Source organism: Nilaparvata lugens, chromosome 5 (assembly GCF_014356525.2).
Source record: "Nilaparvata lugens isolate BPH chromosome 5, ASM1435652v1, whole genome shotgun sequence".
Lineage (NCBI taxonomy): Eukaryota > Metazoa > Arthropoda > Insecta > Hemiptera > Delphacidae > Nilaparvata > Nilaparvata lugens.
In genome coordinates, this window is record NC_052508.1 from 54,251,831 (window position 1) to 54,267,471 (window position 15,641).

General features: G+C 35.2%; 2 protein-coding genes across 2 annotated transcripts in view; both read left to right on the forward strand.

The window, feature by feature from the left end:
* LOC111046596 overlaps window positions 1–3,288 on the forward strand; it is a 102,358-nt gene extending 99,070 nt beyond the window's left edge. Inside the window, exon 30 of the mRNA XM_039429544.1 lies at window positions 949–3,288. The gene's annotated coding sequence lies outside the window, so the exon portion shown is untranslated. The remainder of the gene's footprint in view (window positions 1–948) is intronic.
* Window positions 3,289–6,139: 2,851 nt separating this feature from the next.
* Window positions 6,140–12,737, forward strand: LOC111046608 (protein prune homolog 2). Its single transcript, XM_022332192.2, has 2 exons — window positions 6,140–6,417; window positions 8,863–12,737. Exon 2 carries the CDS (start codon window positions 8,873–8,875, stop codon window positions 10,046–10,048), a length of 1,176 nt encoding a protein of 391 aa, XP_022187884.2. The 5' UTR covers window positions 6,140–6,417; window positions 8,863–8,872; the 3' UTR covers window positions 10,049–12,737.
* Window positions 12,738–15,641: the final 2,904 nt, after the last annotated feature.

The following is a 15,641-nucleotide window of genomic DNA, read 5'->3' on the forward strand; positions in this document are numbered from 1 at the left end:
CATTGTCAATTTAGTAATTGTAATTTGAGGAAAATTTAAAAATAAGTAGGTTCCTGACTGACCAAAGGTAGGTTCCTGACTTGGTTCCTTACAAACCAAGGTCATTGTCAATTTAGTAATTGTAATTTGAGGAAAATTTAAAAATAAGTAGGTTCCTGACTGACCAAAGGTAGGTTCCTGACTTGGTTCCTTACAAACCAAGGTCATTGTCAATTTAGTAATTGTAATTTGAGGAAAATTCAAAAATAAGTAGGTTCCTGACTGACCTCAAAGGGTTTAATTTATGAATGAAATTATACTCCGTGCAAATCTTCTTCAGACTTGGAGGAATTTGCGGCGCAGAGGAGGGAGATCAGCCAATTGCAGTGATGGATTGAGTCATAGGTGGAAGCGTAGTTGTCAATTTGTCGAATAGAGAGAAAACTTCCTAAGTTTAACATGAGCGCTTGAATACTCACTGGAAATTAGAGAATGCTGGCCGGTACACAACGGTAACATAGCCGCCGTTGTATCCCTGCCGCTGTATGCCTTCTCTGCTGCGCATGTCCATCCCAAGTCCGAAGTTAATTTGAACGGAGTATAGTAAACTTAACGGATAGTAAGTTATTCTGCGTTCTATTAATTTAATATTCTACTGTTTGGAAGAAATATAGTGTATGCAATAAATTAAAGAATAAAAATTGAGCAGGTGTAAAGGAATGCATTCAGTGCTCCGCATGTTGAAAGAAGGGCTCGCGGATGATTTAGATCTGTTGTTCTAATTTTTTAATTTTGTAGGCTTTTGAGAAGACATCGTTATCTATATTTTATAACCGGATGTTGAAAGAAGGGCCCGCGGATGATTTAGATCTGTGGTCTAATTTTTCAATTTCGTAGGCTTTTGATGAACCATCTTTATCCATATTTTATCATTTTTTTCTCTAATAGAATGTATGTATTTCCTTCCAGGTAATCAAGTTAGAAAACTGTCGGCCTACAACTCATCCATAGTGTTTCTGCAAGCGCATCAAGGTGATTTTGTTTCTGCAAATCCATAGATTATGATCGGTAAATGTTTCATTTATTATAAAATGCTCTCTAGATATCAGACTGATATTCCATTGCTTCAGTGATTCCAATTGAATTGGAACTCGTTCAAATAGAAAATAAAATTCTCAATAGCGGTATGTTGTGTTGATGTACTAAAAATATGGCTTAATTAGGTGTAACTTAATTCCATGATTGTATTGCAAAAACTTGATCATTTTAGAACTTAATTAGTAAATCGCCAATTCATCATTGTGTTTTAATTATAGATGGATGGATCTATAATGGATCTTAATATAATAAAATGAATAAATCCAGTGTCAACTATTAGTGCCACCATTTTTGTGTTCGTATACATATATTTATCTTCCATGTGTGATGTGTACATTAATTTGTATATACAACTCACTTACATGTATGATAATTTCGGTTGAAAATAGTTTCTAAATATCATCCAGCTCGTTTTAATAAAGCAATCCCAACATATTTTCCCTTTTCTTTTTGAAAGGGATAAGAATCTTGGTAATTGCTACAAATAGATTACTATTTGAAACCCAATTTTCATCAAATGAATACATCCATTCGTGAATATTATTCATGTCAACAACATATCGATTCTACTATTTTTGTTTTAAATTAAGCTCTGGAATTACGTTACACAAAGTTCAATTTTCATGTAGTATTCTTGTTAGAAATTCAATGATAAATGGTAGTACGTATTGAACAAACTCAATTAGAAGTAGATGTGCGTTTAATTTGTTCTCCTATTAGGTATTAAATTAGACTTTTTCGAAAAGCCAGTCGATCGGCTTTTCTACATTAAACTGGCAGCTTTTATTGACAATTTAAAAAATAATAATTTTACGTTGAGGTAGTTATTTGATCGGTATTAAACTAATTAAAAGTGGTCCAATCATGAATTTCATACAAAAACGTATTAGCTTATTTACATTTTGATAGTCTTTTTTATAATTTTGTAGAGTTTTCGAGAAACATTGATAGGGCTGGCTACCTATTTCTAAGAGATAATTTCCATTGATATTGGATTGGAATGCATTTATTCAATTAATTGAAATTGATTGCTTCAGAACTAGTGGTACATAGATTCTTGCCACAAGTATTAGAAATTCAACAACTCTTGTATATTGAACATGGATATTAGTTGATGGGGATTGTATGCAATCATGAAATACGTGCAATGTGAACAACGATAAAATTGTGGGAACTGATATAGACATTGAATCCAATAAATTCTTAGTCACTTGGCGTCGCGTCTATATTTTCATTCATAATAATTATTGTTTGATTGTTTTTCAATAAATTATAATGATATTGATGATCATACTATATCGATAGGTTAGATAGCATAAATCAAAGAAAATATTTAGACTCGGTAGATTTCTCTTATTAAATTATTCAGTTGAAATGAATTCATTAAGTTCACTTATGTGTATGAAAGCATCTATTACGTGTTTCCTATTTCACGTCCTTGTTTTTTATTTACTTATAAAGACTGTGTTATTTGAATCAGAATGTTGGAATTGAATCAGTTGTATAGAACACAACAACCATTCTTTATTTTTTATTTTGTTATAGATTTTATTTTTTAAATGGAGCATTTAGTTAAGTAAAAGACAGCTATTTATTCAAAAGAACAAAAACTTTGTACAAGTGTTTCACATATTTGTATATTAATAGTTCATAGCGATTTGTAAAATGTATACGTAGGTTGTGTTTTTATGTATTATTGTCTTTTTTATATTATAATATTAATGTATACACTATTTATATTTACTGCTAGAGTATATGAAATTTGTATTATTCCCTTTATTTGTAAATTCTAATCAAGCTATTTAAACTCACAAATAAATTATTGTTTTAAAAGTGTATGTAATACGGTAATTAGTGAATATAAATACTCATAAATTAAATCAGTGTTGATTGTTATGCAACAATATTTGTCATCTAAATGTCTATGCATTATTTGCATTCTGTATTCCTTCTCTGTTTAGAGTAAATTCTGTACTCCGTACAGATATATACCGTACCTAGATTTTTTTAAAAACATTTTATAGAATTTTCCTTCTGGAACAGTATAATTAATATTTAACATGAATGTTTTTATCATACGTTATTATTGTATAATGAACCAGATCAAAACAATGAATGTATGTGATGTAGGATTTTTGTAAACTAGATCCATTTAAATGATATTGTAGAAGAAATTATTTGTATGGACAATAAACTGTTTCATTCATACCATTTTGGTTTATTTGTGATTGTCTTGTTGAAGTGGTCAGTAGTTTTAAGTTTTAAAATTTTTAGTTTAGTGGTTTCAACGTCTGGTAAGATTTTTGTCGACAAATCTTCATTTTCCAATTTATGTGTTTGTAAATGTACGGTACCAATCTGTGAAAGGAATGTTTTTATGGAGAAAATTCGGCCGGGCGCTTTCTTGTTCAAAAAACAGGACAAGAATGTGTGGCCAATGAGGTAGCAGTTTCACACTAATCAGTGTCTTGCCCACATCACACCCAGAATGTTCTCCGATTGGCTAATTCTCACCAACAGCTGATTCTTAGCCAACCGAAGGACATGCTTGGTGTTCTGTCGGCTAGAAATCGGTGATTTGTGAAACGGCCATTCCTGGCTATTGGTGTTTATAAATGAAAATCGGGGTTTTGACTCTTCATAACATTTTTTCAACTTGCAAAATTATAAATGATAAGCCAAGTGAAAAAGCAACTCAAAAACAAATCAGTTCAGCTTGGTGGCACCAATGCTCATGTAAGGAGATGTTGCTACAATATTACTGTAGGACAACCACTAATGTAAAGCTGCGTTCACATATACGCGCCTCCAACCCGCACCGAGCACGCTCCGCCCTCGTATCGCCCTTGTTCCTCCATCGCACCACAGTCGCTCCGCCCCCGCTCTGCAGTCGCACCCATCATGAACGTTACGGAAGAAGTTAGATCTTCTCGCGTTCCCCGGTCGAACCACTCTTGCTCCCCGGTCGATCATCAATCGCTCTGCTGGAGTGACGTTCGGTTGCGGAGCAGAGCGAAAGTCTGTACGCACCTTGACGTTTCACCAGAAATTTCCAACTGAACAGTCAAAACCCAGAAATTTAGTGACATACGCTTGCATTGCAGATATGATATATGGTATGCTCTTGAAGGTCAGTTGTTACAGAAGACTGTTCATCTGTTGGTCGAAACATACCAAAAATGGCTTGTAGGTTGTGAGCTGTGGGACAAATGGTATTTACATTGACCTCATGTTATGTTGGTGGGTTGCAAGTTGAGTTGATAGTCAAGGTAGGGTGGGTAGTCCTAGTCATATAGGCTAAATATGAGGTTTTATAGTGAGATTCAGGTCAGTGGCAATGATAGGAAAACATAGTTGTCATGTTCATGACAAGTGTGTTGAACATGTGTGTTCACACATGTTCATCATACATGTTGTGTCATCAACGAAAGGCTTAGACCAAAATTAAGGTTTTTGTATCTTCGTTTTTTTGCTGTTCTATTATTTTTTCAATTTTTTTTTGTTTTAACCCTTCTGTGTAGTGTACATGTATTTTTTGTTCGAAGACATGTATATTCACACATATTAGACAGACTCTTCTGTTGTTCATTGTATTCCTTGTTGTTCCTTGTATCATATCAGACTGGTCATCTGTTGTTCCTTGTATTCATCAACGACTTCAGTGTGCATGGAAGAGCCTTATTGTTTGCTCATGATAGCACCCCACTGGCCCAGGATGAGGACCCCAAACAAATTAGAATCAATTTAAATCAAACAAATTGTGTCTAAATGAGGGGAAACACAGAATCTGTTGTGCACCTTAAGGCGTGGTCAGGCTCATGGTGAGGCAGAGGTCAAACTCTTGGGTTTTGTGATGGACCCCACTCTATCGTGGGATCGACATATTGGCATGCTGTGCAATCGACTGGCCAGGGTGACGTTTTTGATGCGGAAGCTGAAGTAACATGTGCCTGCCAACTACTTAATTACAGCCTACCATGGGCTGTTCCATAGTCATATAAGCTACGGAATAGTACTATAGGGCCATGCGGGTAGCTGTAAAAGTATTCTCCTTCTACAGAAGAAAGTTCTTCTTGTCATCACTTCATCGCATTACCTGGAGCACTACCGGCCAATTTTCAAACGTCTGAAAATACTGACAGTGTACAGTCAGTACATGTATAGCTCCCTACGGCTCCTAAGGAGTGAGGCTCATGCCTACCAGGAGAGGGGCCAGCTGCCCCACCACAATACCAGGAGACGAGGCAACATTGACCTGCCCTACTCCAGACTATCGAAAGCACATGAATGCTACCCCTTACGGACGCTGAAATTTTCTAACAGACTGCCGATTTGTGTTTGTGAGCTGGAGAATGGGAAGTTTTGTAGGCTGGTACGTGAAAAACTCATCAACTAACCTCTGTACTCACTGAGAGATGATGAGACCAGTGGACTTGTGGACCAGTTTGAGATTGTTTCATAATTTAGTATTGCAGTCTATCTACAGAGCTACATGAAACGACCTATCTGAACCATCTCTAGCTATTTAAGTATGAATTGTTTTATATTCTGACGAAGTCTGTCTGGCGACTGCCGGTCATGGACTGAATATACTATTACTGAAAGACTTGTCATGTCATTAGTGGTGACCCATAGAACGTGTAACTATGCTCTCTAATTTACATAATGTTTACCTGTAGCTCTAAATATTGTATGTTTTCAAAAATATTTTTTGACGGTCAAATTTCAAGACTGAGAACTTATCAATACACTTGTTGTGTTCAGATTGGATGAAATAACTATGCTCTCTCTGATTCACATAATGTTTACCTGCAACTCTGAATATTGTATGTCTTCACAGATATCTTTTGACGGTCAAATTTTAAGACGGAAAACTTATTAATATATTTTTGTTGTGCTTAGATAAAATGCCCCGAGTAAAACTTTGAAAGTAAAATATTATCAAAATTTATAAGTATTCGAAGATTGATTCTTTATCATTTAAAGAATTCTAAATCCTCCATTTGAATTATGAAAAATACATTATACTGCCTTTTAAACTGAATAGCAGCATAGTTGGCAATCCTGTATTTCTCACTGACAACTGAAAACCGAACAGATGGAGGAGTATCATCAGCATCAGCAGAATGAAAAATAAAGCTGTACTTTCTGCTTAGGCCAGAATATTAAATCTTCCTTTATTTTAAATTCATTATGCCTAATAGTGTACTTAATTAATAGCATCTATTTTAAAGCACACTGATTCATTGATAATTACGTATTAAATATTGAAAAGGTTACTGCAAGTTTGTGCAAGTTTGATCTGAATTTGGAAGAAAACTATATCTGGATACTATTGTGGTAAGTAAAGAAATCCACCTCTCTCTTATCCGTTATGTTAACACAGTCTTATTCAATGAAATAAAAAAGTGTAAGTCTAGACTACAAATCGTTAATCTAGATTCTGTCTACTTTTTAATTCGTTCTCTTGATTGTCATCAACGTGTAACTCATATAGACTGTGAAACCGTTCAATTCAAATTACATGTAAGTTATTTGTTTTTTGTTTCCATCTTCTAATTTAACGCAACTATCTACAGGTCTACAGCTTAGCTTTAGTTTCGAGTTACTAGAAATAATTTCTCAATGGATTTAGTACTCCTAAAAGCTTTTTTTTCAAGTAAGTACCTAAGCTTATTTTATATTGATTCCTGTATTGTTTTCCGCCTTAAAATAAAACTTTTGTTTAAAAATCTATCAATTAGAATATAAAAAATCTCAATTTATCAAATTCTTGCATCAGTTTTTTTTCTTATGCACAATTACGGCAGCTTATAACAAAGTAGATTATTGGCTTGTAACAAGGCGATTTAAACTTTGTTAAGATTTAAATTTCAACAATAATGATTTCTGTTTATTACTTAGAGATGCCACCCGGTCATGTCCATAAAGGAATAAGCATAAATAAATAAAAAGTCAACAGACAATTACACAGATGCATATTTAGAAATAGACAAGTAATTAATACACAGGTTTATACACACTCCAGCAATTATAAATAAGCTGCAGGCAAGTGAACGGTAGTGTAGCTACTTACAGTTACAATAAAAAATTTCCTTAAAAGAGTAGAAGGGATATTCCTGTAGGAATGTCCTCAGGGATTGTCTCTCTAGCAGAAACAGGCACCTTGTTAAGGATCTTGACTGGCTGGTTGGCTAAGCTTCTCTGAGTCCTCCCCAAACTACAGTTAGAAAGGTACAGCTAGTGTCTGTTCCTGGTGCCATGCTGATAAAAATCTGCTTTGGTATGCAAGGCATCCAAACCACGAGAAGCTGTTTTAATAGACCTGAAAATGTAGAGATTAAAGGCTTTCTCCTGCACCAGCAATATCTTTTTCACCTCAGTGGCGCCACCCTACAGTGTGATACCACAAGCCAACATGCTCTGAAAGAAGGCAAAGTAGTATATGCGATAATAGGCATCTGGGATGCAACCTCTCAGATTCCTCAGCGGGAACAGCACTCTATTCTCAGCCTACAATAGACACCCGGTTTGTGATCTCCTCAGGCAAGCTTTTGATCCATTGTAAAGCCCAAGAGCTTCACTGATGGGAATTGTAATGAACACTATTTCTGAGGCTAACAACTATGGACTGGGTCTTCTCGCTGTTGAACAGAAATCTATTTGCCCGGAACCATTCTGCCATGGCCTCCTTAGAGAGGAAAATTAGAATGAGAAAATTAACACAGCAAGGAGTATTGGATTTAACCTAATTCAAGATTAAATTTTGGAAACCAACTGGTGTGTAGCTTATATAGCCTATACTGGTGCGACAGCAAAACTTCCTTTTTTAAAGTGAACGCCATTCAGTTAGCTGATGTCGTAGTAGAGAAAATTTTGTCTCGTTCGAGAGGTCAGACGATAAAGTTTTCTTCCCAACATATACATTCGCCATTATACATTGAAACAATGAAAATCGTGCATTTGCCGTTGAGACTTATTTTTCGAGCGGAAGTTCTGTGATCACAACCCAGCGCGCACTTCGAAATCGCTTTAGTTTAGCCCCTTTGGCTACTGTCCCAGACCGGAAATCAATTGTTACATGGGTCACTACGTTCAGACAAACTGCAAGTGCGCAAGACGAAGAACTGGAGTCCCTCGGCCCATTAGGTCACCTGATAACATTGAGGCAGCAATAGTTTCAATGTTGCGATAGGCATAGCGTTCTGCGCGCAATCATGCGTCTGCTCTTGGACTTTCCGGTCGTTCTGTGAGACGAATTATTCATGATCGTAATCGAAGGAATCGCGCAGGAAGTGTCTTCAATTGAAGGAACGCTTTCCAGGGCGCATCATCTCAATTAGGAGCGATTTGGAGTGACCAGCCCGATCTCCTGATTGAGCCCTTGTGATTTTTTTCTATTGGGGTTTTTAAAATCCCTTGTTTATGTAAAACGTCCAAGGATCCTACAAGATCCGAGGACCAATATCAGGGAAGAAATTGCTGACATAACGCTTGCAATGCTAGCAGGAGTCATGACAAACGCCAGAAATCGGTTTACTCAGTGTATGGAGAATGGGGGTCGTCACCTACCTGAGTTGATAATCAAAACTAATTGAAACAAAATTTTGTATGTTTCTACATTACAAAAAATAGATACAAACTTTCTGATCCATACAAAGAGTTTTATGTACTTGAAAAAAAGGAAGTTTCGCTGCCGCACTCTGTCTGTATAACTTGGTAATATTGTATAAAAGTTAACCAATTTCAACTCATCAGTGTATCACCATATGTGTTTTGTTGCAGATTTATATTGATGCAGTGCTCTCCAGATTCGCCAGAGGGTAAGATCTTGCTTAATAAGAATGAGATAAAATCATCTGATGCAGACAAGATGGACGTAAGTGACGTGTCAACAATAAATTCGCCATCCAGCGATCTCAGCAATGAACTGCTCGATAATCGGCCAATCATACAGGGAAAGGACGCAAATCCATCCACTAAGATAACGAATGGAATTTCTCGTAAAATACACCCAGTTACCTCACACCCGTTAGATAATACTAAAGATTTTTCAGTTAGTTTGGAGAGTTTGGAGATGGAACTGCCTGTTGTGGAAAATTTTACGTTTGAAACGGCAGACTTTCCAAACAGCCCACGTGAACTGCGACAGGCGTTGGAAGCGAAAGGAGTTTCCCTTCCAAAAGAGTTGGATTCGGGAGCAACAGGGCTGAGCGAAGACGAAGAAGAAGACCACTCGATATTCCAGGCGGTGTTGTCGCCCGACTGCCAAGACGTGCGTCTGAAGCGAGAAGAGCCGAGGAGCCACGACCCGAACGCGGCGCCTCGCAGGCGGAAGATCGCGCTGCCACTGGACCTGTCGATTATGGGCGACGAAGACCAGCTGTCCAGTGTGATCTCAGACGAGGACCTGGACCAGCTGCTCAGTCCCGACCTGGAATCACCCGACGAGCTGGAGGACTCGATCCTGGAGAAGCTGGACGAGGCGACGATTCCCGAGCTGACGGCCGAGGAGGAGCGAGCCGAGAGCAGGCACTGGCAGGAGTGTCGCGTGGGGGGTGAGGAGCGACGCATCGACATGCGCGTCATCGAGCCCTTCAAGCGCGTCCTCTCGCACGGTGGCTACTTGAACGCTGGCTCGCACAACGCCATCATCGTGTTCAGCGCCTGCTTCCTGCCGCACCACGGTCGTGTCGACTATAACTACGTCATGGACAACCTATTCTTCTACGTGCTCTCCACTCTCGACCAACTCGTCACCGAGGATTACGTCCTTGTCTACCTGCACGGCGGCACTGCAAAGGACTGCATGACCAAACCATTCATCAGCTCCAAGTTCAGCAAGAAGCTGGCGTTCATCAACTCGCTGGCCGAACTTGGCGAGATCCTTCCACTGGAGCAGGCCAGCATCCCCGAACGCGTCAAGCAGTACGATCGCATCAAGCAGAGCATCGAAAGCCAAACTAAATAATGTGCCACAGTAATACTGTAGCTTGCCATTTATCAATCACAAAGACTTGTTTGCATACTGTCAATGCAGAATACGTAACTCACATGATGTGATAATTTTTTAGATGTATGTTCAGTTTACAGCAGTTACGAAGAAGTGTAAAATATTATTCCTTTATTAGAAATGATATGATTTAGTGTTATTCATAAAAAAACTTTATTTGAAAATATCATTCCTGTTTTTCAGTATTTGCCTAGTACCCTAGGCAAAAGCATTTCTTCAATAATCTCTGGAGTATGCTAATTTTATTGTATTTTTAATGCTTTAAATTGAAATTTTAGTTCATGTTTACCATTTATTCTAAATGCAATCTATATTTTTAATAATACCGTATCATAGCCTACATGAAATTGATACATGCTTTGTAATATTGATTTTCAAGTTTTTCTACTAATCCTGCAAAACCCATACTAACTTATATTTTTATTTATCAGTTTTAAATTGAATTATTTAAAATCTTCTATTCATTCAGCACATTTTTTATTTTGATAAACCTTTTGTGGTTGTTGAATGCATTTGATGCTTTTGGTGGAAAATCATTCATGATTATTTTGTAAATGAAAACCATGGCTAATCTATTGAATATAATACACTGCATGCTGAAAGCAAACTCAGTTGAAGCGATTAGAATGTTTAGGAAAAATCCCCTTGTAAATACTTGAAACTTTATTTGCAATGATGAGTACAAACTATATAAGAATATTTTATTCAATTGTGAATTGATGTTGATATCATGCAAATTTATTCCTATAAATTCAAATGTTTATTAAAATCATCGTCATCTGTCATCTTCTTCTAACGCAACTTTGTTGCCTTGAATTTTCTCTTTAGTTATCAAAGAATTGAAGAAAGACAATAAATCTCGATTACTAATTGTTTTTGTTCAGTCATGAACTTGATCATAATCTTCATTGTCATAAATGCGTACACATTTTTAGATCACATGAAATTTAGATGTAACAAAAAATATTATTACTCAGTTGTTTACTTTTAATTTGAAGTGAAATGAAGTGTACTTTTCATTTTCCACAAGATAAGTGCTTTTCAATTTACTTGATTTTTTCTTTAACTACATTTATTAATTGAATAAGACATTCAATTGCCAATAAACTACCATCTCATTCTAATGTATAGAAAATGATTTTAATTTGCAATCATTTAAGATAATTAAGATAGGTGGATTGTTATTTTAACTTATCAATCATCATTTTGTGAATATAGCTTATACATAAAATATTATAAATGTACTAAGTGAATGAAGATATAAATCATTGATTGCAGCACAAATAATGTGAGCATTAGGCTGTTATGAAAATGTTCATTCTAATAGTGAATTATCACAAAAAACTGTGATTTTCAATCCCTAGAAAATATTACAGAACTTATTTGCCATCACTTTCCTAGTCTAATATTACATTCCAATTTATGTCTAAATTTAATGTAGTATTTGTTGCACAGTATTTTTATTGATCTGATGTGTTAGTGAGTTTGAAGTAATTGTACCTTGTAATAGTTATAAGTTTGTGTTAGACTTCTTTCCAACTTATTTTTAAGTGTGCTTGTTGTCCGTCCAGTATTCCACAGCCTTTCAGATAATAATTGGCAATATTTATCGCACTTTCTTGTAAATTCTTAAAATTACCTCCTTTTTTCTTATCTCTTGAATTTTCTACTAGATTTTCCCGTTCAGTATTTGCAGTTTTTCCCTCTAAATGAACTAGCAGTTATTTAGTTCAATTTAGATTAGAATTATGAAGTGGTAGTAAAACTATTTATTTCATCTATTTTGTGTTCTTGAAAGTATCTCAATCTTGAATCTAACCTCCCGTTTCAATTTAATATCAACCTTCCTTGCTAGTTTTATTAATTTCTTCAATATAACTTTCTCGGTAATAAGCGGTTGGTAAAACGTCGTCAACGCAGTATTATGTTAACATTTAGCCTAATGTTAGTTAGGAATAACGTCATAGTTATCGAATAACGTCAAATAGTTATGAATAACGACATAATCCATTCACCTGAGAATTCAAGGTTCAATTTATCCTGGGTTACAGTGTCTTTGCAGTAAAAATGAATATATTCATGTATTTTTAGCTCATAGTTGAACAGTTTTAAACAGAGAGTAAACAATTTTAGATTGTGCAGTAATCACTATTCATCAACATTTTCAGTTTTTGCCAATCACTACAATTTACTTATCAGAGTTATTAATTTTATCGTACTCTTTATATGTTACCTATTATGTATCATCTTGGTTTCCAACGTGTTAAGGTACCTCACTTGATGGTAGAAATACCAGTATGTAATTTACGAATATATGAAACAACTATGATACGCTTACTTGATGTAGTCCTATACCTCTTATTGAAATTCACCATTATATATGCACCCTGTATTATAGCTTTAGTGGACTTTACCTTGCCGATCACTCAGAAATTGGAGTAAATATTATCAATCATACAAATTATATTTATATATAAATGAAAATTATCTAGCTGGTAATCACTCAAAATGTTATTTTCTAAGAGAGAATGATCACTTTATTTTTTGTAATAGTGTTAGTGTTGGTGTAAAATATAAGCTATAATTGTACATAAATATAATAATTTATATCAATTTGATAAATTTTCCAATTTTTTAGTACTCACTCGTGATTATGATTTCAATGAGTTGATAATAATGTTACCCTTTTAAAATTTGGTCTATTCATTTATCACATTTTTACTTCTCTTCAAGTGTAGATACTCAAAACTTGACTATTTTAAGGTTGAACTAATTAAATGTGATACTGTATACATTTAACGAGAATTTGAATACAGTGTTTCTTGAGTACATTCCTAATAGTTTTGGCATGAAAAATTTACAGTAGTAAAGTACAGAGCTGCATCTACAACACTGTAGATTCATATATGGAGTTGTAAAATTTACGGTATTGAAGTTGTACTTAAATTTGAAGAACCCAAATCTTAATCCTGTGATCTTGTTTCATTGTTCTATTTTAATTATTTAAGAACTGTGAATAATTTGTAGGAAATTTTCCAACATTAATAGTTACAATGGTGAGTTTTATAGAATTCAATGCTGTGCTGAACTATGCTCATTGAAATAATATTCTACCAATAGAAGAAAGTTTGATACTGTTTATGAACATTTTTTTATTTTCCATCACTTATAAATATCAACATGAACACAATAATGATGAAGCAATATTCATGTAATCGAAAAATTGCGTACAAGGTATATTCGTTTGTCGAAGCTGAAATATGTTTCTTGAATAAAGAATTTATTTAATTTTTCAAAATCGTATACTTTTATTCATTCATGAACTTCTATTTCAGAACTACAGACTAGTTATTCAAAGTAAACCAGCCTGCACACAGGGTCAATAGAAGCTTCCACTAGCTGTCACGGGAGTGAAGATTTGGAAATTTCCGGAACTCAAATTAATGTACATGACATTTCCAATTCCGCGTTCCCCTGGTAGTTAGTGGATGTTAATATTGTCCCTGAGCGCAGCATGCTTAATGGTAAATAATCAATAGCCAAACCCCATAATCAGACCAATGATTTTTTATCTTATCAGAGTTGGAAGCCTCAAGAAAAACGTATTGTGTATTGATTGTTATGAGGTTAAAAGGATTTATTATTGAGGAAAACCATAGGCGTCACCTCACGAAATTTGACTGTTGTGTTTTTATCAATAATTAATAAAAAAAGAAAGAATAGAATCCCGGGATAAAGAAGTACAGTTCTTTACTCCTTAGTAGAATGTTCAATAATGGACAATTTGAAAAATATTAATTATAATAATCATATTCCTGAGTTATAAGCATTTGAAGATTAGTGATTTCTCTGATCTGTGAGTGGAGAAAAGATTTTTTGTTTCAGTGAATAATAACTTACCCTCTATTGTAGTGAAACGCCTCACATTATAGCACAACACTTGTTTGGTCAACCTCTATCCATAGCCTGAATATCAACCAAATCTGGGAGATTGGTTTTTTCACGAAATCCATCATGGATTTTAGCAAAAATTAAAATCGCTCATACTCTTAGGTAGGATAGTACTTGACGATAGGAACAGTAATATATGTCATCACATTGGCGAAATTCACTCATATTTTTGAGTAATACGCATTTGAAGATGAGTGATTTTTCTACTCTCAGATTACTTTCTACTTTCTGGAGGAAAGATTTTATGATTCAGTGAATAACTCACTCTGTATTTTCACTTTTTGTGTAGTTGATATTGTGGTAATTATATTCATATTGAATGAAAAATACCAAGAAATTGTCAAAAAACCACATATTGATACTTAAAAAGACCAGTTTCGGCTATTACACCTTTGTCAATCTCTGATAAACTAAATACAAGAGCAACAGAATTTATACTAGTAGCATAGCCACCTCTAATACAGCCACCTGTATTAGAAGTGGCTATGCTAGTAGGCGAGGACTGCTACTCCCACTCAACCGTGTCATTTTCACTCAGTATTGTAGCAAAACGTCTCATATAATAGCACAGCACAACACTTGTTAGATCAACCTCTATCCATAACCCGAATATCATCCAAATCTGGGAGATTGCATTTTTCATGAAATTTTTGAGCAACTTTTCAAACGGCCATATTTCATGAACGGTAAGGAATTTTGCAAATCTGATTCCAGATTCGTATTTCTGGCATCAAAGAGCATATGGTCACGAGGTTTGAGTGATTTTTTTCACAAAAAAATGAGAAAAACCATGAAAATCGTGCGTTTTGAAACAAGTATCTCAGATTTGGCTGAAATTTGCACCATAGATGAAGCTACACCTGAGAAATGTCGGAGCCATATCTGGCACCCCCAGCTACTATACAGAGTGAGCTATGCAGCTTCAAACATAAAATTTGCAAATTTTCAAACGCCCATATCTAATGAACGGTAAAGAATTTTGCAAATCGGATTCCAGATTCGTGTTTGTCGCATCAAAGAACATGAGCTCACGAAGTTTTAGTGATTTTTATTTTTCACAATAATATGAGAAAAACATGGACTATAACCATCGTGCGTTTTGAAAAAAGTATCTCAGATTTAGCTGATATTTGGACCATAGATAGATCTTGACCTGAGAAATGTCGGAGCCTGAAATGTTGAACGATTTTTATTTTTCACAAAAATATGTGAAAAACCATGGACTGTTTTGGAACAGTAAGAAAAAAGTATCTCAGATTTGGCTGAAATTTGCACCATAAAAGAAACTCTACCTGAGAAATGTCAGAGCCAAATTTGGCACCCCCAGCTACTATACAGGGTGAGCTATGCACATAAAATTTTCAAACGGTCATATTTAATGAAAATCATGGATTTTTACAAAAATGGTCAACAATTAAAATCGCTCAAACTCTCAGGAATATTTTGTACTAGACGAGAGGAACAATAATATGTCATCACATTGGCCAAATTCACTCCTATTCTTGAGTTATAAGCATTAAAAGATGGGTGATATTTCTGCTCTCAAGAGTGGAGAAAAGATTTTGTTTCAGTGAATAACTCACCCTAGTGTCAATGTGAG

Coding starts and splice junctions, on each gene's coding strand:
- LOC111046608 (XM_022332192.2), top strand. CDS start 8,873: ATGCAGTGCTCTCCAGATTCGCCAGAGGGTAAGATCTTGCTTAATAAG.